Here is a 27,543-nt window from a genome sequence, read left to right on the forward strand (position 1 = left end):
CAAAAAAAGGAGGTACATAACAGCTATAGGCAGATAGGAACAAATGAGATACTTGAAGAATATAAGAAATACAAGAGAACACTTAAGAAGGAAATCAGGAAGGCTAAAAAGGAGGTTGCTCTAATAACCACGGTGAAAGAGAACCTCAAGGGTTTCTACAGAAATGTTTAGAGCAAAAGGATTGTAAGGGACAAATTTGATCCTCTGGAAGATCAGAATGGTAATCCATGCATGGAGCTAAAAGAGATTGGTGCGGGGGCGGGGGGCGGGAGAGAATCTTAAATAGATTTTTTGCATCTGTATTTACTTGGGAGATAGACACAGTCTATAGAAGTGAGGCAAAGCAGCTTCACTCTTACAGGGTCATAGACCCTACAGATTACAGAGGAAGAGGTGTTTGCTGTCTTGAGGCATATTAGGGTAGACAAATCTCCAGGGCCTGACAGGGTGTTCCCTCGGACCCTGTGGGAGGGAAGTCTAGACATTGCAGAGGCCCTAACAGAGATATTTAAATCATACTTGGCGACAGGTGAGGTACCAGAGGATTGGAGTATGGTTAATGTTGTTCCGCTCTTTAAGAAATGCTCTGAAATTAAACCAGGAGATTGTAGGCCAGTGAGCCTGACATCAGTAGAGTAGTGGGGAAGTTACTGTAAGGTATTCTAAGGAACCAGGTAAGAGTATTTGGATAGACAGAGACTGATTAGGGATAGTTAGCACAGCTTGGTGTGTGGTAGGTTGTGTCTAACCAATGCTACAGAGTTTTTTGAGGAAGTTACCAGGACAGTTGATGAAGTCAAGGCAGTGAATGTTGTCTATATTGATCTCAGCAAGGCAACATACAAGGTCCAGCATGGGAAGTTGGCCTTCATAGTCAAAGTATTGAGTACAAGAGTTGGGATATCATGTTGAAGCTGTATTGCTGAGGCCTAATTTGGAGTACTGTATGCAGTTTTGGTCACCTACCTACAGGAAAGATGTAAGTAAGACCAAAAGAGTACAGAGGAAATCATAAAGAATGTTGCTGGGACTGGAGGACCTAAGTTATAAGGAAATATTGAATCCCTACAATGTAGAAGATTGAGGGGAGATTTGATAGAGGCATACAAAATTATGAGGAGTATAGAAATAAGCCTGCTTGCATTTACTCTCAGGATTGGTAAGTCTGCAACTAGAGGTCATGAGTTAAGAGTGAAAGGTGGAATGTTTAAGGGAAACATCTTCACTCAGAGGGTGGTGAGAATGTGGAATGAGCTATGAGCGCAAGAGGTGGATACAATTTAGTTTTCAATGTGTAAGAGAAGTTTGGGTAGGTACATAAATGGGAGAGGCATGGAGGGCTATGGTCCAGGTGCAGGTTGATGGGCCTAGGCAGTTAAATGGAATAGGTAGACTGAAGGGTCTGTTTCTGTGTTGTAGTTTTCTATTACTCTATGGGTATTTACTCTATGTACTATTTTACAAAAATCTGAAATTAATATCAGTTTGATTTCCTTTGATTGCACTAATTTATTGACAGAATGTTTTATGTTGTGATAGTCTGACCATGTATTTGCCTACCTCCTCCTCTTTTCTAAGAGTTATACCTGCCTGAACCTACATTGTCCAAATTATATAGATTACCAAAATTGCCTACTTGATTTTAATTATATGGACTCTGAAATACCCTCTTGAATCTTCTGTCACTCTTGTTTTCTCCTTTTAAAAATGCATTTAACAGACATTTCCCTATTATAAAATTTCCCTTGTTTTACAGGGGTGTTATTGAGATTAAACAAAAACTATATATACATTTTGTAAACAATTGTGTAAAAATGAGAGAGAATTCAAAGTTTAAACAATGGCCTAAGTCACTTAAGGGGCTAAGTAAAAGTAGAGTGCAAGTCTGTGCTTCTGCCTTAATTAGGAAAATACAATCCTCTTCTACTGTATAAATCAAACTCTGATTATCACATAAAAAAAGTTTTTATTGGCAACTGATAGTTGAGTGAAGAACTACTAGAGTGTAAATAATGTAGAACTATTTCAACCATTGCAACAAAATTCATTAATTATCACAAAACACAGGCTTCAGCAGTATTAGCACGATTAAGTTAGAAGTAATGAGTTTAAAAGAAAACTTTAAAATTAGATACAGTTCCTAAAACAAAATAACTGCTATAGATTTAAATCTTTAAAAAGTCAAACTTTGTTAAGAGCAGAAAGAAGTGGTTGTTTGTTTTATAGCAAATAATTTCCACAAGCAGAATAGATAAAGACCATGAAGGATGGTGTTTCTTCCCTCAGATTTTCATTACCTATTTCTTTTCAACTTGCTTCTAACTAGCAGTTGAATATCTATTCTGTGAAGAAGTTAGATCTGCAAGATGAGTAGATTAGGCAGAAGCTTGTTTTAAGGCGCACTCAAGACATGTACACGCACGTACACGCACACACACGCAGCTCATAGTTCTTTATGCATGCTCATACATACTGTCAAATCAAGGCAGGAGGTTCTATTTTTAAAAATCTGATGGAAAACCTTTGGTACAATATATCTGATACTGGAATAGATTATATTCTATAAATGCAAATCTGTGTTTGATTTGAAATTCCAGGCTTCAAAGGTGATTTGTTGAAATCATTAAATTTATCCTAAACTTGATCAGTTCTGTGCAGTTGTTACCTTAAGCAATTAAAATATTAGCTGCCAAAGCATGTATAGTAAACTTAACAGAAATGTTTTCTGTTACCATCTCAAAGCAGTTTATTCATAAGTGGAATGCCAAAGTCAATAGAAATGTCTTCCACTTGCTGGCTGATTGTCTTTTTTTAAAATGTTAAAAACACTTATATTTAAACATATCTATACTTTAACATTTCCATCCTTAAAATTCATTTCTTCTTTTACAACATGGAAAGTATTAAATTTTATGTTAAACATATTTTTAAAAATATGAAATTAATGTGTAATTTGAAAAATAGATAAGTAATGTTTGCCATATAAATGATTATGCTTTAAAAATAATGAAATGGACAATAATTCACCTTCACTTCATTATACCTATTTGACCATTAATGTGACCATTGCCGAGCCACTTGCATTTCTGTAATGCCGTATTTCAATTGTATCATCAAAATATGTGAATCCAATACTTTAGGTTGAAGAAATGGTAAACCCACTTTCCAAATTAAAACCCCCATTTCATACTACATACATCATACAGATATTTGCAACAGTTAAGTAGAATGAATATCTACATTATATACATTCTACTGTCTAGTTCAGATAAAATAAATCCTACTTTCACAAACATAAGTATTTGAAGTAAAAACAAAATACTTATGAAATAATTACAGGCTCTGGTTTGATAAATTAATGGTGAATCATATCCATACAGGACATTATAAGCTTGAATTGAAAATAATCTCCAGTTCACTCAATATCCTCACTGCATTTCTGCAATAGAATAAAATGCCAAAACTGAAATAATGTTCATATCTTCATTGATTCCCATGGATACCATGTAATTCTCAGCTATAATGTTGCACATATTTGGCTATAGAAACTCAACATAATTTTCTGGAATTAGTCCAGTCTTCCCATCCAGTGTTCCTTCAAGCCAACCAGGTTCCCGAGATGAATGAACTGAAAAATACACATCAATTATTTATAAATCAGAAGTTAGGCTCACAACACAACCAAACAAACTTATTTTTAATGAATCTGAGTTTCATGAAGTGAAAAGATACTACACTTGTATTAAGCTGTGAACTCTAATAAATATCCTAACTTGGACCTAAGTATATACTGTATACTTCAGTAATGTCTTTTAGCAGTATTGGTGAGTAATTCAATCATGTGACACTTTTTATCCGGCAACTTAAAACTGAACATCACTGTCCCCCGCACTGAGACATCTCTGAATCTTTTGAGTATGGAATGCCTGAAGTGACATCATTCCTTATGTCACAAGTGTGCCCAACTACACCTGGCCTCCAGGCCAATATGCCAAGTTCTAGAGTTAAATAGAACTTGGCATATTAGCCTGGAGGCCAGGTATAGTTGGGCACACCTGTGAAGCATAGTTTCATTAGCAGCCCAAGCTGGACTTGGTAAGTGAGGTAAATAAATTATTTGCTCAAATCCTTGGAAATCATCTCATGCAAAAAAAAAATTACAAATCTCCACTCATCCCACTCACTGCTTTCCTTATCCCTGGTCTCCAGTCATTCCCTAAATCTGCAAATTTCCCATCCCCACTATTTTCCCTCTGTATTTGTGATCCCTGACTCCCTAAACCAACTGGCACCTGCTGGCTATGACTCCCCCCTCCCACAAACTAAACTGTCCAATTTCTTATTCCTCTTTTCAAGCACCACTAATGTGTCAGTGCTGATCTCCACCTCTACCCCACACCTCCCACATACACCTTCACAACATTCCCACATCTTTTTAACACATTCCTCATCTGCTCAGCCACACTACCACCACTGGCCACAGCACAGACTCAACAAAGAAAGAGCCCAGCCAAAGTCTCGAAGAATAAATAGGCAGAATATTTAGTACTCAACAAAAAAAGGCTTTGAAAAATATGAACTGCCTTAATGCCTGTGCCTGTACTTTTTGGGTGTGGGTAAATGAAGTTTTCTGCAGAGAGCCCACTACTAGATGAGTTGTTGTCCCACTACTGTACCCTCACTTCCAGTGTACCCTTAAAGGGCATGCTGGAATGAACAACCAAGTTTAGGACAAAGTTTGATTCCTTCACTTACCATTCTCAAAGATGGTTCCAGCGCTGAAGGATAATTCTGAGTCATGCTCTGCTTTACATGCATAAAGGGCTCGAGCTTTGCGATTTTGGGAACTATTAAATAAATAGCAGAGATGGTAAATCTCGATTTTAATGGTAGACTAGTATTTTCACACTGATCTATATTCAGTATCAGCAGATCCAGCAATGACTAGTGAGCACCATGTGTTGTGTTGTGTTGTTGAGCTGGACAGGCCTGAACCTCCTATGTTCATGATCTAAGGTTTTAAAAAGTTGAAGCATAACCCCTCCGATTTTGCCTGCAGAACCCTAAATAATTAAGGTCAGCATCCCACATGCTTTCCTAACTAAGTTAATCACAGTACTTGTACCGAAACTGGAACTGCAGACTTATGCCAAGGTCCCTCTACCATTGTTGCTCCCTCAAACCCTACAATTGATGGTGTACCTCCTCGCTTCATCAGTGCTCCCTAAATGCAACATCTCAGATTCATCTGCAATGAATTCTATCTGCCTATTTTGCCAGCATATAGCATACACATTCCAATACACTATACAACTCTGCCAATCTCCACGTCATCTGTGAACTTAAATATCCATGCCTCCTGCATTCACATCCAAATTATTTATATGTTTGATAAACAGCAAAGGTTCCTGCACTGATCCATGAAGAACACCAATGGTAGCAGGCATCCAGCCACTAAAACGACCTCTGTCACCCATTTCCAAGCCAGTTATGGATCCAGTTTGCCAAATTTAATTGGACTCGATGGCCTGTGTGTTTTTGCTCACTCTCAAGGGATCTCGTCAAAGACATAAATGAGGTCCATGTATGTCACCTCTAATACTATGCCCTCAATAACACCCAGTTACCTGATAAAAAAATTCAATCAGAGTGGTCAGATTCTGCAGCACTACTCACAAAACTTCTATCAAATGCTCAGATACTAAACACTATCAACAAAAGGCATTCCACCTCATCAACATGAGTCGGCATTACCATCATTTCGGCATTCCGTTAATTTTTAATTAATTCATTCATCTCTCTAATAAGATCTGGTAACTTATTCTAAGTTCTGATTATTGATCATGAACAAAAGTAGCCTTGTGCTAATCCAGTTTTCTGAAGGACTTAGGTATTTATATCTTGTATAATGTATACAATTTCAATAATCAATTAGATGCTGAACCAACTGTTTCAAGACAGAAAGATTAAAATAGGAATCATGTGACCTGGGCATCATCATCTATTCATAGTGGAGTTAGTTTGAATGTACTACTTTTGCTATATAGATGTTACGTTTTGAGAGTTTTCATGCATTATTGTTTTACAACATTGAATCACAGAGGATTTAATTTGGCATTTTTGACACTGATCAACAAAAAAGACTCTTTCATATCAAAGTAAAAACAGATCTCTACAAGTGATCTAAATTAATTACAAATACAAAACACAAAATAATTGATTGCGTTAGTATCCGTCCCCCTTTAATATGACACACCAAATCATCAGTGGTGCAGCCAACTGATTTTAGAAGTCACATAGTTAGTTTCATGGAAAACTGATTTTGGAGACTTGTGTCCAGTCAAGGTGTTTCAATTGATTGTAGTTAAAGTCACCTGTATCTGGGAAGGTCCATCTGCTGCTGAGTCAGTATCCTGGCAAAAACTACACCATGAAGACAAAAGCACACTCCAAGCAACTCCGCAAAAAGGTTATTGAAAAGCACAAGTCAGGAGATGGATACAAGAAAATTTCCAAGTCACTGAATATCCCTTGGAGTACAGTTAAGTTAATCAACAAGGAATGGAAACAATATGGCACTGCTGTAATTCTGCCTAGAGTAGGTCATCCTCAAAAACTGAGTGACCGTACAAGAAGGTGTCTAGTGAGGGAGGCCACAAAAGAACTATGACAACTCTGGAGGAGTTACCAGCTTCAGTGGCTGAGTTGGGATGCGCATACAACAACTGTTACCTGGGTGCTTCACCAATTGCAGCTTTATGGGAGAGTGGCAAAGAGAAACCCACTGTTGAAAACAACTCACATGAAATCTCGGCTAGAGTTTGCCAGAAGGCATATGGGAAACTCTGAAGTCAGCTGGAAGAAGGTTCTATGGTCTGATGAAAACAAAATTGATCTTTATGGCCATCAGATTAAATGCTATCTTTGGCATAAGCCAAACACCACACATCATCAAAAACACACCATCCCTACCGTGAAGCACGGTGGTGGCTGCATCATGCTGTGGGGACGCTTCACTGCAACAGGCCCTGGAAGGCTTGTGAAGGTAGAGGGTATAATGAATGCAGCAAAATACAGGGAAATCCTGGAGGAACACCTAATGTAGACGGCAAGAGAACTGAGATTTGGGAGAAGATATGTTTTCCAGCAAGACAATGACCCCAACATAAGCCAAAGCTACACAGGAATGGCTTAAAAACAACAAAGTTTATGTGCTGGGGTGGCCAAGTCAGAGGCCAGACCTCAATCCAATTAAAAATTTGTGGCTGGACTTTTAAAGGGCTGTTCACTCATGATCTCCATGCAATCTGACAGAGCTTCAGCAGTTTTGTAAAGAAAAAAGGGGAAAAGTTGAAGTGTCCAGATGTACAAAGCTGATACAGACCTAACCACACAGACTCAAGGCTGCCAAAAGTTCATCTACTACATACTAACTTGAAGGGGGTGGGTAATTATGCAATTATTTTGTGTTTTATATTTGTAATTAATCTAGCTCACTTTATAGAAATCTGTTTTCTCTTTGACATGAAGGAGTCTTTTTCTGGTGATCAGTGTCAAAAAAAGCCAAATTAAATCCACTGTGATTCAATGTTGTAACACAATAAAACATGAAAACTTCTGGGGGGTGGGGGGAGAATACTTTTTATAGCTACTTGTATGTCATTCACCAAATACTTCACTCTGGTAAGCAAAATTTTATGGTGGGGCATTTAGCAGCAGTAATGTCTTTACTACTGCTAAATACTGTCACGTGAAAACATGGGCATTACTCCAGGCAAGCAAATTAACTAGGTCATCACATAAATATTGTGCTTATTTTTGATGGAGATTGTCAATACCTAATACTTTTTTTTATCATTCCCAGCTCCCAAAGAGGAAGGCTAGAGTTCAAGTCAGGGTTAAAATTGACCTCATACTTTACTACAATACTAAAGGAATACTACACAGTTGCGGATTCCAGATCTCAATGGAAAATTAATCCAGGGTTCCATCTTTTGTTCAGGTGGAGAAGACTTGAAAGATACAGCAATCTGCTGTTGTGTTCTATATTTCCTCAATACAGTGCTTTCAAAAGTATTCAGCCCCCACAGCTGTTTTCGAATTTAACTCTATCATTTTCTAATTTTAAAATATGAAGTAGGAATTTTAAGCAATTCTACAAAAGATTGTGCATCATGTCAAATAAAAAGAAAAATTCCAAAACCTGTCAACAATGTATTAACATTTGAAAACGAAAATTGTGAGGCTGAAAAAGTATTTATCCCCTATGCTAACTTTCCTCAGTAGCATTACCTTACCAATTCACCCAATTTGTTGATGCAGAAAATTGGAGGAACACCTGTTTTCAATGAATTGATAAGAATTAATACACCTGTCTCTGTAATGTCCAACAATATGGTTGGTTTTCAACAGACCAATCCAAAATGAAGACAAAAAAGCATTCAAAGCAAGTCAGGGAAATGATAATAGAGAAGCACAAATCTGGAGAAGGATACAAAACCATCTCAAAGGCACCGAACATACTTTGGAGCTCAGTGCAGTCCATTAACAAAAAGTGGAGAAAAATATAAAACCGCAGCCACACTGCCTAGGTCAGGACTCTCCTCTAAACTTAATTGCTGGAGTGATACTTGTGAGAGAGTCTAATGTGACACCAATAGTCACTCTGAGTGAGCTGAAGAAGTCAGTGGCTGCAACTGGAGATGAAGTTCATGGCTCCACAATCTCTAGGGTTTAGCACAAAAAGCGTTTTTATGGAAGAGTTACAAATAAGAAGGCCGGGAAAACGAAAAAAGCATATCCTTGCCTGAAAAGACTTTGCAGGGCATAACTGAGAAGATACTGTAAAGATGTGGAAGAAGGTCTTGTGGTCGGATAAGACTAAAGTGGAACTTTCTGCCCTCAAGACTAAGTGGTAAGTGTGACGTAAATCTAATACTGCACATCAGCTAGATAACACCACACCTATTGTAAAATATGGTGCAGCACCATGTTATGGGATTGAAAATCTGGTCAAGATTGATGGGAAGATGAATGCTGCTAAATACAGAGAGATCTTGGATAAAAACCTACTAGTCTCTGCCAGAAAGCTTAAACTGGGGAGGAAATTCATCTTTCAGCAGGACCATGAACCAAAGCACACTTCATTGAAGCATGGATTCCAAGGATTAATGAGCTCAAATGGAGAAAAAAATCATCTCATTTCTAACTTAAATGAGTTAACTCTTTTTTTTCAAAAATTTGACTTTAAACCATCATAGAACAGTGTCAACTACACTTAAAATAATGCTTACATAGCTGATTTCCTCATTCACTCATCTGTGTAGAGGTATCAAGAGTAAAAATGTTGCTGTATAATTGTTTTACTTCCAATAAATATTACTTTCATGGGAAACAAATAAAAAGGATGATGCTTTCGCACATCTAACATGAAATGATGCATAATCAAATAAAGCAATTTTGAATTTAGTTGGAAGTTACTCCTGTAGCTTTTTATGATGTTAGACTGAATATTTAGCCATAACAAAAATACATCATAAAATTTGACAGCTTACTTTGAAATATTTTTGCACAAAGAAGAACTCAATCTTGAATATATAAATTAGCTAAATTTTACTATACTATGGCTTAGATATTTCCCTATATGGTGTAAGGTAACAAGCGTAACTTGCTGGGAAAGAAGATATCAATGCTAATATATACACAGAATCCAAGCAAACTGTAAAAATAAACTTCTAGTTGAAGGCTGAGTTTTGCCAAAGCATTAAAATTAACTAAGATAAAAAGAAGGTAAACTGGTACCAAACCTGAGAGGGGAAGAGTCACTGGAGGAAACAGGAACTGGACTTGAAGGTGCAGAAACCATGGGCCATGTGGGTGAGAGTGGTGAGCTGGGACTGGGAGGAAGAGGACTAGAAAATAAGCAAGAGTATTAAAAAAAAAACTGAAAATAAACAAAAATCAACAAATTAAAATAATGGCATAAAGCAAAGGATATAATTTTAGGGACAAGGCAAAAGCCTCATGTTAGTAAGTCTATTACATCCCATTTGAACAAGAGTTTTCACTGTAAGACTGAGCTCCAAAGATAATTGGTTAGAAAGTACTTAATTACAGTATGTTAATGATATTTTAACTGGTCATTGGTTAAAATGCCTGATCCAAAGAATACCAGAAAGAGTTATTGCTATTACATTCAATGTTCACAGCTCTCACGGTTAACACATCAAAGTGGAATGAATGGGGAAAATCTGATTTGGAATCTTCAACTTTACAATTACATTCATCATGGGCTTGCGAAATGTATACATATCAATACATCTCCTTAGCAATTATTGCCTAAGAATATTGATTCTTCACAAGAGTACAATAAGACAACTCAAAGTCAGGTGTCTTCCAAAACGAAATACTATATGAACTTAAGTATGTATCAGAGCTACTGAATGGCAAAACAAAGGAACAAAAAATTAGTGAGAGGGCACCTCCCATTCATAGCAGCGATATAAATAACATGGCACAACCAAAATGGCTTCAGACTTTGTAGTGGTATTGACTAGGGAACAATTGACTTTTTTTTGGTTATTTATTTATTTTTAAAGAACTGGGTATCTGTAACAAGGCTAACATTAACTGATAATTGTTCAAGAACGTGGTGGTGAACCTTCAGGGAAAGGTACTCCCACAGTGCTGTTAAGGAAGGTATTCCAGTGTTTAGACCAGCAACAAAAAAATGCTAAATTCCACTTAAAATTAACTTATTTAGAATCAGAGAAATTGCAAATCAATAATTACAACTTATGGCTTCACAATTTTTACCATGACTACAATGTGAAATTGACAGCTTTTCACTTGCATGGTGAACACAGGAGTTCTAAACATACATTCAATAATTCACCTCTCTGCCACAGGCTGCATTGTTTTCAGCCTTCTCCAACAGAAAGTACTTTGAAAACATTAAACTCAATCCTTATATGAAAGCCTTGGAGATGACTAATGAGTTCCAAACTGTGTTTTTGCTGCTGGGAATGGCATTTACTATGATGCTTCTATATAGGATTTGTGAAAACAAAATTGAAACTAAGTCTATACAATTTCAAAAGAATATGGCCAGCCTTCAAGTGGGGCAAATAATCAATGACATGCAAAAATATATATGGATCTGATATAGTATTGTGACCTACAATGGATAGTGGCTTTGAAATTAATGGAGTAGCACCAGACTAGGCCCCCTCCATTAGGTTCCGCACACAACATGGCCATCTGTGTATTGAACCAAAAGAAATGGGAGACATTTTTAATAAATACTTTTCTTCAGTTTTTACTTTGGAGAAAATTATGTAAACTAAGGAAATGGAGGAAATGAGTGGTGTTGTATTTGACCACATTCAAATTAGAATTAGCAGGAAGGAGGTATTTGAGGCCTTAAATCCCTAGGACCTGCCCTGGTGCAATTTTGGAAGAAAATGCAGAGGTCCTCACAGAGTTTTTTGCATCATTTCTAGCTACAGGTGAGGTTCTGGAGGACTAGAGAGAGTCCAATGAGGTGCCATTGTTCAAAAAGTGTGGCAAAAACAAACCATTAAACTAAGGGCCAATCAGTCTGACATCAGTGGTGGCTAAGTTGCTGGAGTGGGTTCTGTGTGACAGAATACCAACAACTAGAGAGAGAGGTTTGATTCAAATCAGTCATCATAGCTTTGTGGGTGGGAAGTTTTGTCTGATAAATCTCTTGAGAGTTTTTCAAGGAGATAACCAAGAGAATAGCTGCAGGTAAGGCAGTGAATTTTGTCTAAATTGACTCTGCAAGGCCTTTGACACAGTTCCTCTTGACAGGATAGTCTGGAAGCTTAAATTGCATGGGACCTAGAACAGATAGCCAATTGGATTCAAATTTGTTCATGCTAGGAAGTACAGAGTGATGGTTGAGGTTGTTTCATGGACTGGAAGCCTATATCTCATGGAAGGCTACAGAGGTTGGTGCTGGGACTTTTGTTGTTTGTAATTTATATAAATGATTTGGACATAGATATATTAGGTAAGTTTGCAAGTGATATCAAAAGAACTAATATTGCAGACAGTGTTCAAGGTTATAAAACATCATGGGGGATCTTGATAAGTTAGGTATGTGGGCTGTGGATTGGCAAATGGCTTTCAATTCAGATAAATGTGAGGTAATGCATTTTGGGATATCAAACCAGGGTAAGGCCCTGAGGGTTATGTTAACTGAAAGTGATGTCACAGATAGATAGACGACTGGGGGGGCGGGGTAAAGGTAACATTCGAACGCTGGCCTTCATCAATCAGGGCACTAAGTATAGGAATTGGGAGGTAACATTGTAGTTACTTAAGGAATTAGTAAGGCCATACTTGGAGTATTGCATACAGTTTTGATCACGCTGTTAAAGGAAAGATGTTAGTAAACACAAAGAGTGCAGAAAAGATTTATCATGAGTTTAGGGGCGGGTAACCTGACAGAGGTATGTAAGATAATGAGGAGCACACACAGTGTGAAATCACATAGTCTTTTTCCCAGAGAGGGGTGATCTGAGGTGAGAGATTTAAAAGGGACATCAGGGCAGCTTTTTCGTAGATGAGCTGCCAGAAACAGCAGCTGGGACAGGCACATTAGGAACATTTAAAAGGAAAGTTTTAGTGCATGGATAGGAGAGGTTTAAAGGGCTAAGGGCCAAACATAGGCAGATGGAACTTGCTCATTGGGCAACAACGTCACCATGGATGAACTGGGCTAAGGAGCACGTTTCCTTGCTGTATGACTCAATGACAAACACAGAACATAAATGAGGGAACAAAACAGACCATTTGGAATGATTCAACACGAGGAAAGAATTGTGTCAAGGATGTAGCACAAAAGTTTGTTTCAGTATGTTCAGAAACTGGAGGTCTGGAGTAAGTTCAGAGTATGCTGGAAATACTCAGCAGATGTAGCCACCAGAGCTGACTTTTCAGCAGTTTTAGTAAATGGTAACCAAAATGAAAAGCTCTGGCCACAAAGATGGACTTGGGATTCTCTAATTTTATGACAAATTATGAATAATACATTTGGATAACATTCTGAATCAGTGATTCATATCATTAAGAGGGAGATAAGGACTGGGTAATCCTGATGAAATTTGTGAAGGATGTTTATATTCTTTGTCTCTGTTGTCATAACAACCCAGAAGCTGAATGCTGAATGATCAGAGATGAAACTAGCCGCTCAATGACAGCTTTGCAGTGATCTATACATGACTGAAAGAGATAAAGGACGCTATTGCTGAGAGAACTTATGTGTGAATATGCTAAATTTTTAAGTCTTCAGTGAGCGGATCAGAAAAAAACGTTAAAGGGATATAACGCTTTTCATATGCCAATAAGCCTCAAAATATCAAAAGTTATCTTGTAGAAAATATTAAATAAGAATTATGAGACTGACAGAGCTAAGTAGAAAGGAGATTCTGAAAATGCACAGAAAGGATGTACAAAGGGAATTTAGTTCAAAATGAGTCAGCTAGAAAGAGGAGAGATGATTGTGAATGGACCATAATAGAGAGCACATAAAATGAAAAGCATTGAAGGCAAATAGACTAACAGAGACCATGACAAAATAAAAAGCAGGATTTCAAGGCAGTACATTCCAAGAAGAGAAATGGTAATGAATGAAATAACATCAACAGATCTGAGATGCTAGAATCCTGAAACACAAGAATAAAGTTGTGTGAAGTATATGGAGAAAATACAAGCTGATATTGTGGTAAAAGGACCAATACAGAGAAAGAGACCATAGACACAAAAAAGAACTCTGCTGTCAACATTTTGGGTTTTATGTTGTATCTGAATTATTAGCAGCTCTTTCCAGGCCTGTACCAGAAAACCAGATATGATTTGCAGAGGGCTATTTCTTTTTTTTAAATTTTATTTTTATTTGGATAAGGAATTCACAAATATCATGTACTTTTTTCACACATATAACCTTTTCCATTTTTTATATGTATAAAACTATAATTATTTATACATTCTTAAGTATACATTGAGATGGTATAAAAGGAAATTAGACACTTAAATAGATAATTATGTACTGTGGTAATTCTAATCTATTAGGCTAAGTAATTGTATTAGTTGTTAAGAAAAATGGTAATAATAGTTTCCATATAACTCTTCTGGACCATTTCCACTGGTCCAAAATGTTGTATATAAGCCTATGTAACAACCATTGTAGGTGTTTATATCCTAAATTGTTCATGCTTGCTCCTGCCCGCAGACATAATTATCCAATCCCTATGTACTTATTTACTTAATTTTTTCATTTTTTATCCCTTTCCCAAATCTTTCCCTTTACTTGTGTTAATTCTCTATTTTCCAAAAGAAAACAAAAAAAAAAGACATTTAGACTAGGGGTGCTTACGTTAGCAATATTACTGTGTTGATGAGAAGAGCAGTATAAATCATTAGGAGAGTCATCTAAAGTCTGCTCACATTGGGGTTATATATTCAATCCATTTATTCCAGATTTGATAAAATTTTTCTTTTTGAATTCTCAGGGAGTAAGTCAACTTTTCCATTTTAAATATTTCCAAGATAATTTCGTGCCAATCTTCTAATGTAGGTGGTATTGGATTTAGCCACTTTCTAGTGATTGATTTCTAACTTGCCGCTAAGAGGGCCTGCAGCAACTTTATATCCTCCTTCTGTTCAAGAAACAATACATGCCCCAAATAGAGCGTCTCAAAGTTCAGAGGTATCTGGGACCTAAGTACCTTAACTAATGTTCTATGAATACCTTCCCAATATAGACTTAATTTAGGGCAATCCCAGAAAATATGAAAATGATTTGCCTCCTTGGAGTCACACCTTCTCCAACATGTCACGTTTGCATCTTTATATTTTTCCTGATATGGGGTCTTGAAGTATCTTATAATGTTTTTCCAACAATGTTCTCTCCAAGTCAAAGAATTAGTCGAGGACCATTGAAAGCTGCAGATTTTCCCCCAAGCCTCCTCTGAAAGTACCAACCCCGCTTCTTTCTCCCACTTCTCTTTAATATACAGTGTATTTACATTTTTAGCATGGGAGAGTGCATTATATAATCGAGAAACTGATTTACTAGGTATTGAACTGCAAGCCAAATTCAGAATCTTGAAAAATCCTAATTCTACTGTTGATAGGTCTGTATATCTACAACTCTGGTTAACATAGTTTCGTACTTGAAAGTACCTAAAAAAGTCATTATGTTCTAGGCCATGTTTGTCCTGCAGGATTTGGAAACTTTGTAATACTCTTTTATCTATAAATGAGAGGTAGGTTGTAAGACCTTTCTTTATCCATAGCTCAAATCTTTTATCTCCTCTGTTGGGAAGGAATTCGATATCATATGCACACCATCTAAAGAGTTTTAGCATGTTATTATTTCCACATGAATTAACCACCTTCTGCCATACTTTTAATGTAAGATTTATCCAATTGTTTTTAAATTTTTCCAACTGGGCCATCAATCCTTTGTCAGCTATTGAGGCCTGTAGATGGAAACTGTCAACTAATCCAAATTCTATTTCCTTCCATCTAGCCTTATATTCCCTATTACACCAATATAACAGAGGGGTTATCTGTGAGGCATAAAAATAATTTCTCAGGCAAGGAAGAACCATACCTCCTCCTTCCTTCCCTAACTGTAAGGTGTTATATCGAATTCTAGGTTTCTTTCCTTGCCAAATGAAGCGGGAAATCCATTTGTCCCATTCCCTGAATTGACTATCATCCACCTCCACCGGTAAAGTACGGAAAAGATACAATAACCGAGGAAGAATATTCATTTTTATAGTATTTATCCTTGAATTTAAACTTAAAAGGGGGATAAGATTCCACCTATGCATATCTGCTTTTATCTCTGAGATTAACGGCCCATAATTTACCTGTGACAGTGTTGAAAGATCCTTCGGCAGGGTTATTCCTAAATATTTTAATGATTTAGCTTCCCACTTAAGATCGTATGTATCCTGCAATTTTTTGGATGGTGTATAATTTAGGGACATAACCTGCGTTTTCTTTACATTTATTTTATAACCCGCAGAGGGCTATTTCAAGGGCGAAGGGACAATTTCAAAAGGTTGGAGGCAACATTGGATGCACGGCAGCTCTGGCAAGGTCTGCAAGACATTACTCCCTACAAAGTGAAACCCAATAGCATGAATAGCAGCAATGCTTCACTACCAGATGAACTCAATGACTTCTATGCCTGCTTTGATAGGGGGAATATAAATACAGCTGTGAAGATCCCTGCTGCATCTGATCTCCGTCTCAAAGGCCGATGTAGGCTGTCTTTAAAAGAAGTGAACCCTTGCAAGGCAGAAGGTCCCGATGGAGTACCTGGTAAGGCTCTGAAAACCTGTGCCAACCAATTAGCAGGAGTATTCAAGGACATTTTCAACCTCTCACTGCTATGGGCGGAAATTCTCACTTCCTTCAAAAAGGCAACAATTATACCAGTGCCTAAGAAGAATAATGTGGGCTGCGTTAATGACTATCAGCTGGTAACACTCACATCGACAGTGAGGAAATGCTTTGAGACGTTGGTCATGACTAGACTGAACTCTTGCCTCAGCAAGGATCTGGACCCGTTGCAATTTGCTGATCACCACAATAGGTCAATGGCAGATGCCATCTCAATGGCTCTCCACACAGCTTTAGACCACCTGGCCAACACAAACACCTATGTCAGGATGCCATTCATCGACTATAGCTCAGCATTTAATACCATCATTCCCATAATTCTGATTGAGAAGTTGCAGAACCTGGGCCTCTGTACACCTCCCTCTACAATTGGATCCTCGACTTCCTAACTAACCAGCAGACCACAATCTGGGTGGATTGGTGATAACATCTCCTTCTTGCTGACAATCAATACTGGCGTACCTCAGGGGTGTGTGCTTAGCCCACTGCTCTACTCTCTATATACATGACTGTTGTGGCTAGGCATTGCTCAAATGCCATCTATAAATTTGCTGATGATACAATCATCATTGGCAGTTTCTCAGGTGGTGATGAGAGGGCGTACAGGAGTGAAATATGCCAACTAGTGGAGTGGGGCCACATCAACAACCTGGCACCCAACGTCAGTAAGACAAAAGAGTTGATTGTGGACTTCAGGAAGGGTAAGACAAGGAACACATTCTAATCCTCATAGAGGGATCAGAAGTGGAGAGAGTGAGCAGTTTCAAGTTCCTGGGTGTCAAGATCTCTGAGGATCTAACCTGGTCCCAACATATCGTTATAGTTATAAGGAAGGCAAGACAGCGACTATACCTTATTAGGAGTTTGAAGAGATTTGGCATGTCAACAAACCCACTCAAAAACTTCTATAGTGGTACTGTGGAGAGTATTCTGACAGGCTGCATCACTGTCTGGTATGGGGGGTGGGGGGTGGGGGGGCTACTGCACAGGACTGAAAGAAGCTGCAGAGGGTTGTAAATCTAGTCAGCTTCTTCTTGGGTACTAGCCTACAAAGTACCCAAGTTACCTTCAGGGAGTGGTGTCTCAGAAAGGCAGCATCCATTATTAAGGACATTCAGCACCCAGGGCATGCCCTTTTCTCACTGTCACCATCAGGAAGGAGATACAGAAGCCTGAAGGTACACACTCAGCCATTCAGGAACAGCTTTTTCCCCTCTGCCATCTGATTCCTAAATGGACATTGAACCCTTGGACACCACCTCAGTTTTTTAAAATCTACAGTATCTCTGTTTTTTGCACGTTTTTTAAATCTATTCAATATATGTATACTGTAATTGTTTTACTTGTGTTTTTTTATTTTTTTTTCTCTTCTATAATATGTATTGCATTGAACTGATGCTGCTAAGTTAACAAGTTTCACGTCACATGCCGGTGATAATAAACCTGATTCTGATCTCATTGTACAAGGATGATCCTGTCAACTGACAGCAATGCACTGACACCATCAGATGGATACAGTATCAGTGTGCTGCAGTTACAGCTGCTGCCTCCATGCTCCAAGGACCCAGGTTTGACCTTGATCTTGGGTACCACTTTTCTGCAGTTTGCACCTTCTTCCCAGGATTGCGTGGGATTCTGTCAGATGCCTGTTTCCTTTCACTTCCCAAAGTTGTACAGGTAAGTTTACTGGTTAATGTGGACATTTGGACAACTTATAAAAGGGGAAAATATTGCAAGACTATTTGAGAATGGGAATGGCAGGGCAGGATGTCACAGGAAGAACAATGGGTCATTTAGCTCACAAACAAGAGAAAATCTGCAGATGCTGGAAATCCAAGCAACACACAGAAATTGCTGCAGGAGCTCAGCAGGCCTGACAGCATCTTTGGAAAAGAGTACAGTCAATGTTTCAGGCCAAGACCCTTTAGCAGGACTGGAGAAAAAAAGGTGAGGAGTAGAGTTAAAAGGTGGGGGGAGGGGAAGGAGAAACTGGAAGGACAGGGGTAACATAAAGAGCTGGGAAGTTGATTGGTGAAAGAGATACAGGGCTGGAGAAGGGGAAATCTAATAGGATAGAAGGCCAAGGAAGAAAGAAAGAAAAGGAGGGAGGAGCACCAGAGAGGCAATGGGCAAGCAAGGAGATAAGGTGAGAGAGGGAAAAGGGAATGGGGAATGGTGAGGTGGGGTGGTGGGGGGCATTATTGGAAATTTGAGAATTCGATGTTCATACTATCAGGTAGGAGGCTACCCAGACGGAATACACAGCGCTGTTTCTCCAACCTGAGTGTGACCTCATTGCGACAGTAGATGAGATCACGGATAGACATATTGAAATGGGAATGGGAACTAGAATTAAAATGGGTTGTCACTGGGAGATCCTGCTTTTTCTGGCGGATGGATTGTAAGTGTTTGGCGAAGCAGTCTCCCAATCTACGTCTCACCGATATACAGGAGGCCATAGCGGGAGCACTGGACACAGTATATGACCCCAACAGACTCACTGGTGAAGAGTTGCCTTATCTGGAAGCACTGTCTGGGGCCCTGAATGGTCGTGAAGGAGAAGGTGTAGGGGCAGGTGTAGCACTTGTTCTGCTCGCAAGGGTAAGTGCCAGGAGAGAGATCAGTGGGGAGGGTAGAATACACAAGGGAGTCACATAGGGAGCAATCCCTGCGGAAAGCAGAAAATGCTGGGGGTGGAGGGGAGGGGTCGCTTAGCTGGCTGGCTGGCCAGCAGAAGAAATGAAACGGAATATGTAGTGTATTTACCTAACAGTTCTATTGCATAAGACATCTTGACCATTGCAAGTACAAAGTTTTGCTGATAATTGTTTAATATAACTCAACAGTATTTGATTTTCAGGGTCAATAATGCCTGGAAGACAAAATAGGTTCCATCCTTCCAAGTCAATATCGCCATGTGTAATTATTGATAAGAGGCTTTTCGTTCAAACTCTGACAATCTGGCATGCTCAGGACTTTGTTGCAACAGCGGCAGATTTCCCTGGCCATTGGATTTTTTTTTGACTGATACTGAATACAGTTGTTTCACTTTTTTAAGTGATGTTTCACAGTATCATAATTAGTATTTAAATGAGTTTAAAGAGATTTGGAAAATATCTCTGGAACCAGAATCTAAAGCATTGGCATTTCTGAAAATTTATACTCTCAACAAGAATAACTTAGAATAATTTAGTCAAATCAGAATACTTTTTTTTAATTCTTCTTCTTGTCCCTTTCATTGTTTGAAGTCAACTTACAGCGCAAGTTAATTTGAACCAAGAAGATCTTTAAAATATGCTCTACATTCAGTCACTGGGAGGTACAAAGGACACCATGACTGGACTCAACAATGTGCTTAATTGTCTATAATATGCAAGCAGAGTTTAAATTGGAAAACCTTCTTGCATATTTGGAGATATATGCTGCAGAAAAGGAAACAAGTTTTGTAGTATGACTTATCACCTAGGCTGTTAAGCTTTGCTACTACATTTACCCAATCATAGATCACATTCATGATGAATTACAATGTACATACCTAGTGAGACTGGGTTTCCGTTTGGGATTTAATCTGAAATGTAAAGAAATAGTATGTCAACAGTGTTGTTTTATTTTGGTAAATGAGGTTTAGATTTTCATTTCAGTTCTTTATATTTATACAGTAAGCAACACTTGGGCAAGCCATTTTACAAAAGTCACCAACAAAATTCACACTCTGTTAGCTCAAAGCACAGAAAATTCACTGTAATGCAGCTACTGGTAGGCAAGCTATCTTAAATAGGCAAGCATATTTTCATAATATCTACAGAATAAATGGTAGATGCTTCTTTTTTTAAACTTTAATTATCATGGTGAATACTTGTTGTTATAGTTCTGTTGCTAGTATCAGAAATAACAACTCAACACTTAGTCTCATCTCAGAAATCCACTGTTTTAGTTTACTAGTCTACACTTTTAAAAGCATTGAGCAGAAGCATAGTCAGAATCCAGGTAGGACACACATAAGTCCTCTGAAATTAATTATGTTGCAAATCTTTAATGTGAAACTATAGCACTCTTTACTGCTCTATAGACACTGCACATCCTAATACTTCCACCATCTCTGTTTTGATATCTTGAAACTTTTTTGTTACCTAATATTAATGCAGTTACATACTAGACAAAAAGTAGACACTGGTCATATGTAACAAGAGAGAAAAAAATAATTCTGACTAGGTGTGAAATGTCACCATTCCTTCTATCAATATCATCTGGTGCTACTTATTAGTGCTTCTGGAGCTTGCAACAGGCTAAGACCTTCAAATATCAAATGTTGTGGGCAGACATCAAAAGCAAATCATACTTTGAATTCAGGAGTTGGCATTGATCAAAATCAAGTAGCTGCAGAGGACTTGAACTAAGCTAGACAAAAACCACATTAGACAAAACTACAAAAACTAAAATGAGACTGTTAGAAATGCTGGGTTAATCCTTGCCAGTTTCTTTAATTGATTTTGCCACAATAATTCAATATGCTATTTAAGAAATTACAAAACTACAGTATGCAATGCAAGAAAAAGTGATTTATCTTGCATTTGGACCATACAGGGATTTGAAACATACAGTACGTGTAATTACTTGAAAGTTCAAAGTAAATTTATTATCAAAGTACACCATATACAACCCTGAGATTCATTTTCTAGGGGTCATAGTCAATAACTTAAGAACAGAATAATAACCATAGCAGAATCAATAAAAGACGCACCAACTAGTGGCATTCAACCAGTGGGCAAAAGATAACAGATGGTGCAAATGCAAAAAGAAATATTATTTATAAATAAATAAGCAATAAATATCGAGAATATGAAATGAGTAGTCCTTGAAAGTGAGTCCATAGGTTATGGGAACATTTATTTCAATCATAGGGTAAGTGAAGTTGAGTGAAATTACCCCCTCTGGTTCAAGAACCTGATGGTTGAGGGGTAATAACTGTTCATGAACCTGGTGGTGGGAATCCTGAGGCTCCTGTATCTTCTTCATGATGGCAACAGCAAGAAGAGAGCATTACCTGGGTGACAGGGGTCCCTGATGATGGAAGCTACCTTCCTGTGACAGTGCTCCATGTAGATGTGCTCAATGGTGGAGAAGGCTTTACATATGACGGACTGGACTGCATCCACTACTTTTTGTAGGATTTTCCATTCAAGGACATTGGTGCTTCCATACCAGTCTGTTACGCAAGCAGATAATATACTCTCCACAACTCATCTACAAAAGTTTGTCAAAGTTTTAAATATCATGCCAAATCTTTGCAAACCCCTAAAGAAGTAGGGCCGGCCAGTGGTATAGTTGCATCAGCACTAGACTTTGAGGAGGATGGTCCTGAGTTTGAATTCAGCTGGGTCCCAACCTAGGCAACAGCAGTATCTGCATGGAAGAAAGGCCTGGCAATCTACTTCCATATCTTGTCACGAAAACCCTATAGGCAACTACACTATCCATGGGTTACCATGAGTTGACGACAACTCAACAGTACTCATCAAATAACAATAAGTGATGCCACATTGGAGCATCACTGAGAATTTATTATGAAACACACATCTCCACCTTTTCTCTGATGTGAATGACTACCTAATTTCTAATTGTGACAAAGGATTGCTTGTTAGATTCTTGTATACCAATCATAACACCTATGGGATTGAATTTAGCTTTTGCAAATTGAAAAGAATATCAATACAAATATCATGCATATGTTATAAATATGTATCTAAAATGTGCTCTGCTGAAAATAATGTACTGAATATTTGTTAAGATTGGAGTTATTAGAAACAGACTATCCAGCAGAGTATGTGATTACTGGCCGACAAACATTAATCTCCTGCAAGTGGGAAAAACATTCCAGATAACTGACAATATGAACATACAATAGTATGCCTTTTAATGTTCAGAGTAACTTGGCAATTAGAGTTCTGAAATACAAAGTCAGTTGTTGAAAAGGCAGTTGAAAGGTTATAAAAGGTTTGCCTATAACATTATTTAGAACTGCAAGAGCATATCAGTGCACATAGTGGAAATCCGAATTGAAAGAAGTGCTCAGTCATCCAGGCAATCTCTAGGAAGTGCCTCACCACCCTGAGCATCCATTTGCACCAGACAAAAAGGCCAAACTGGCCCTCTGCTCCTAGCAGTTGATCAGTAAGGTTTCACAGGTTACTACATCTCCAGAGGCCTCACCACAGAATAGCCCTGTTCAAACCTGCTTTTTAATTCACTATTGGCTATTTACATAAATGGTGGTAGCAATGTTTAAAACTGATAAAAATCAATTACTGTCTTTGACATGAGTCAAAGTACTCCACTTAACAGATTTTGACAGTGAGCTAGTTTAACAATGGAAAACCAACATCCCATTCTGACAAAAGGCATGGCCAGACTTTGCATAGCAGGATCCAGCAATCAAACTGGGTCACATAAATCATTCAATAATCTAGGCCCTATTTCCATTCAACTTGCTGAAGACCAGTGGATTTGAAGGCTTTCAACTCTGTAGTAAGGTTATCAACCTGTAACAGCAACTCATTCCCTCTCTCAAGATTGTGCTTGACTGCTGAAAAATCATGTAGGAAATGGAAACATCTTTTTAAAAAGCATGATAATAGAATGCTTAGAAAATAAAAATCTAGCTAATCTCACTCCTTCAGCCTTCCTTCACAGTCACACAATTTTCTCACTTTCAAGTGCTTAATCAGTTCTCTACTCAATGCCATAGTTCAATAAGACACACTATTCCTCAGCTGTGAAGTCCAGATCCTAACCACCTGCTGTGTAATAAAGAACTTTGCCATGTCATTTCAACTCTTCTGCCACAAATTTACATTCTACATCCTCTGGTTGATACTTCTATGAATGGGAGAAGTTTTTCTCTATTACCTCTACTGTGATTTTAATACAACTCTAACTTCCCCATTCTATCCACATAACTAAAGTCTCTAATCTCATGATTTATTCTAGTAATTCCAATTTAATTCAGAATTAAAATATACACCTTTCTAAGATAGACTCAGCCAAGAAAAAACAAAAAAAAAATCTCAGCAGGTACAAATATTTAGGGATACGGGTGGTATGCAGAAGAAACTGTTCATTGCAACATGCAGGCGTATATTACCACCTCACAGTAGTACAAGGTGGAACTCATGGCAAGATCAAGACTAAAATATAACATGCTAGATCTCCGCAATTTCTAAATGATGTCTATGGAAGTTAATGACAGTGGCAACTCAACACTGAACAGAATACTTCTGGCAATTATATCAGATTTTCACATAATAATTAGTTCTAGTAACAGAAATATACATTACTTGTCATAGTAAAATAATCAATGTTAGAAATGATTAATTATTTGTCTACTTGCAAAGATTTCTTAAGCCAATTGTATCTTGTGCATTTTATCTTGACCATGCCAAGGTGCCTTTGTGCATTTTTATTTTGAGTGGTTAGTAATTTGTCTTTCTTGGAAAAGTAGTATCAAAAACCAGTAACAAGAGAGGTATAAATCTATTAAGCAAATCACATATTCATGTTTAACTGCTTAATACAGACCAGATTATATAGATACAGCAACGGCTGAAAGAATTGCAAACCCAGTGCATTTGTTCTTCTCCCCTTTTGCCAACACAAGCAGGTTGCACAAAATTAGTGTTATTTAAGAAACAGCTGTAAATTAACAAGCGGCTTTCATTCTCCCCCTCACCAAAGGGATAGCAGTCACATTTTTAAAGGGTCTTGAATATGCAACACTACGCAAGGAACCTGCACCATGCATCATTCTCTTTTCACCTTTTTCTGAATCTTGCTGCCAGAGTTGCATAACCTGACCACATGGCCCTGGGAAGAACAAATACTGATTCACCAACTAATAGGAATCAATGCAAACTTGTTCACTTCAGATCATGTAAATAATACCAGTGATTTCCTTTTACTGAGAGATTTCCAATGTGCGCCAGAGGACTACTGCTAGTTTATGCCATCTTGAATCACAAAACAATTAAATCCTTTGGGTGATAGAACTTGTTACTTTTCCAACATTTTAAAATGTCATTAGCCGTGAATATAGATGAAAGTGATAAATTGTAACATAAAATCTTCATCATGATCTTTTGGAATGTTTTATTAGCCAATACATATATGAAAATTTGAAATGGAAACAGACATAAATTATGCAACTGGGGTACAAATTTGTCTTGGGTACTATTGTTATTGCATTTCCCTTATTATACTTCCATGTACAGTACTGATGAAATAAAATGATCTATTTAGATGTCATGCAAAACAGTTTTTCACCATACCACATGGCAATAATAAGCAGACAGTCATAGAGAGTGATTGTTGGATACACTGTCTGATATTAAGTTCTTTGTCTTTAAACAGATTTAAATACTGGTTGTTGTTCAAAACAATATCAAACATATCTCATAAGCAACCATGCTAAACATCTGCTCCATCAATTCAGTAAAACATTTTCTCCTTATTGCTTTATAGACTACTTTTATTGAAGTATTTTAAAACATGTTTTAATCTCAGATGAATCAGAATCATATTTATAATTTAAAAACATAAAATAAAATGGTACATCTGTGTGTCCCGCACATAGCTCAGTAATGAAACAATCTAGAAGTCAACACGAGGAATTCTGCAGATGCTGGAAATTCAAGAAACACACATCAAAGTTGCTGGTGAACGCAGCAGGCCAGGCAGCATCTCTAGGAAGAGGTACAGTCGACGTTTCGGGCCGAGACCCTTCGTCAGGACTAACTGAAGGAAGATGGCATGAACATTAACTTCTCTAACTTCTGCTAATGCCCCACCTCCCCCTCGTACCCCATCCGTTATTTATTGATATACACACATTCTTTCTCTCTCTCTCCTTTTTCTCCCTCTGTCCCTCTCACTACACCCCTTGTCCATCCTCCGGGTTTTTTCCCCCTGTCCTCCTTTTCCTTCTCCCTGGGCCTCCTGTCCCATGATCCTCTCATATCCCTTTTGCCAATCACCTGTCCAGCTTTTGGCTCCATCCCTCCCCCTCCTGTCTTCTCCTATCATTTTGGATCTCCCCCTCCCCCTCCCACTTTCAAATCTCTTACTAGCTCTTCCTTCAGCTAGTCCTGACGAAGGGTCTCGGCCCGAACCGTTGACTGTACCTCTTCCTAGAGATGCTGCCTGGCCTGCTGCGTTCACCAGCAACTTTGATGTGTGAATCTAGAAGTCAGATGTTTTTCATACAGATTAGGTTTTCCATAAGACAGTGCATTACACTGCTAGTTTTTCTAAAACCCTCATAGGAGACTCTCCACTGCACAAAAGATGTATTAACACATTTGGAGTATTGTGAACAGGTTTGGGCCCCCTATCTAAGAAAAGATGTGTTGGCATTGGAGAACATCTAGAGGACATTTCTGAAAACAGTCCCAGAAATGTAAGGGTTAATGTATGAGGAGCATTTGATGGCTCTGTGCCTGTGCTTGCAGGAAAATGGGGTGGGGGGGGGTGGAAGGGATCGCATTGAAAATTACCAAATATTCAAAGGCCTAGGTAGAGTGGACATGGAAAAGATGTTTTCAACAGTGAGAGAGTTCAGGACCAGAAAGCACAACCTCAGAATCAAAGGATGTCCCTGTAGAACAGGGATAAGGAGGAATTTCTTTAGCCAGGGGATATTGAATCAAGAATTCATTGCCACAGATGGCTGGGAAGGCCAAGACAATGGGTGCAGGAGCCATGTACCTATTTTCTGTCTGTTTGTATTGTATTTTGTGTCGCTTGCTTATTATGGGGAATCTGTCACGTGAGTTGGGACGTGGTAGAAGCAAATGAGTATAGTTATATACTCATACTTTGTCTTTAGTTGGAGCCAGGGGTGAGCCATGGGATTTTTATTGTTGAATGCTCTAACAGTGCTAAGATTATTTAATTCTGACTAAATTGTTATTTGTATTGCTATTACACTGCTTATCTTGTTATATTACTAGTTTTAGATTCATTAGTCTTTTTTTAAAAATTGCTACAAAATTGCTTGTCTTTGCTGGTTTCTTAAAGGATCAAAAGTACTTTTTTGAACTTCTGAACTTCATTATTTGAAGTACGCCATACAGTGTCAACCTCATGCTTTGTCTCTGAGCAGTCATGGTCCACTTTCAAGGAACTGCTACATTTTGTCAACATAAAAAAAGTTACACCAAACAAACACCAGTCTATGGCTATAGATTGCCTCAAATCTGCTGGCAGCATTGTAATCACTACACTAGTAACCAGAGCAGCTGGCAGCAAGTAACAACCTTTTGTTGATTTGTGCTGTGTTTGTGGTTTGAACACAGTTTTGAATGGTCAGCGCTGCTATCCAATGGGGACCATTTCTCGATTGTGGGGTGTTTGTCCAAGGGTTCAACTCTTTGTTTTACTCAGGTGCTGAAATATTGTCCCAGCTGTCAACATTTAAACTGAATGCTGCTTGCTTGGTCTGGTTTAAGTACGGACAGTTTATTGATTGAGTTTAACAAATCGAGTATCGCTGGTGCTGTGGATGAACAAAGAGTTAATTGTGAGTGGCGCAATAAGGAGAAAGTAATATGAGTGAACCGAAGCATGGAACTGACTCTCATATTGAGGCTGGAAAAAGAGAAATTAAACTTACTTCGAAAGCTTTATCAGGTAGAATCGGTCTTCAAGAGGAATACAAGACAAATATGAACAAAATTAAAGGTTTAATTCTATCAATTAAGGATCTTCTGGGAAATAAAGAAAATGCCTTTCAAGTTCAATCTCATCTCAAGGACTTGACCAGTCCTTGTAAAGCTGTTGCTAAGCAACATCACATGTTGTCACTACTTCCCAAGGTCGAGCAGGAAAAACAGATGCCTTAGTAATGCATTCAAATTGCATGTTAAACAATGGCTGACTCAAACATGTTCTATTGAAGGTCATGTTGCTGTAACAAGTGAAAAAGTTTCTCAAATTCCAAGGCATGTTTTGACTACACTAGTAGCAGTGGACCCACAGGTTGACGTGAAACCCAGCAAAAGTGTGTCAGCTGTCAATGCTCCAAGTTCTTCTACAAGCAAAGCATCTTTT

The 27,543-nt window shown here is 38.1% G+C and overlaps 1 protein-coding gene across 8 annotated transcripts in view; it reads right to left on the minus strand.

The window, feature by feature from the left end:
• Positions 1-1,964: 1,964 nt before the first annotated feature.
• LOC134349270 (rho GTPase-activating protein 26-like) overlaps positions 1,965-27,543 on the minus strand; it is a 191,891-nt gene continuing 166,312 nt past the window's right edge. The window contains exons 21-25 of one of the 8 annotated variants that reach the window (XM_063053328.1): positions 24,256-24,303; positions 19,979-20,011; positions 9,807-9,896; positions 4,756-4,847; positions 1,965-3,628 (exon numbers count right to left, since the gene is read on the minus strand). In XM_063053328.1, the coding sequence (XP_062909398.1) occupies positions 3,540-3,628; positions 4,756-4,847; positions 9,807-9,896; positions 19,979-20,011; positions 24,256-24,303 (352 nt within the window). In that variant the 3' untranslated portion in view covers positions 1,965-3,539. Of the gene's footprint in view, positions 3,629-4,755; positions 4,848-9,806; positions 9,912-19,978; positions 20,012-24,255; positions 24,304-27,543 lie in introns of those variants that run through there. The other 7 variants (XM_063053327.1, XM_063053330.1, XM_063053329.1 and 4 more) reach the window with 7 other exon arrangements.

This window comes from Mobula hypostoma, chromosome 7 (assembly GCF_963921235.1).
Source record: "Mobula hypostoma chromosome 7, sMobHyp1.1, whole genome shotgun sequence".
NCBI classification, from domain to species: domain Eukaryota; kingdom Metazoa; phylum Chordata; class Chondrichthyes; order Myliobatiformes; family Myliobatidae; genus Mobula; species Mobula hypostoma.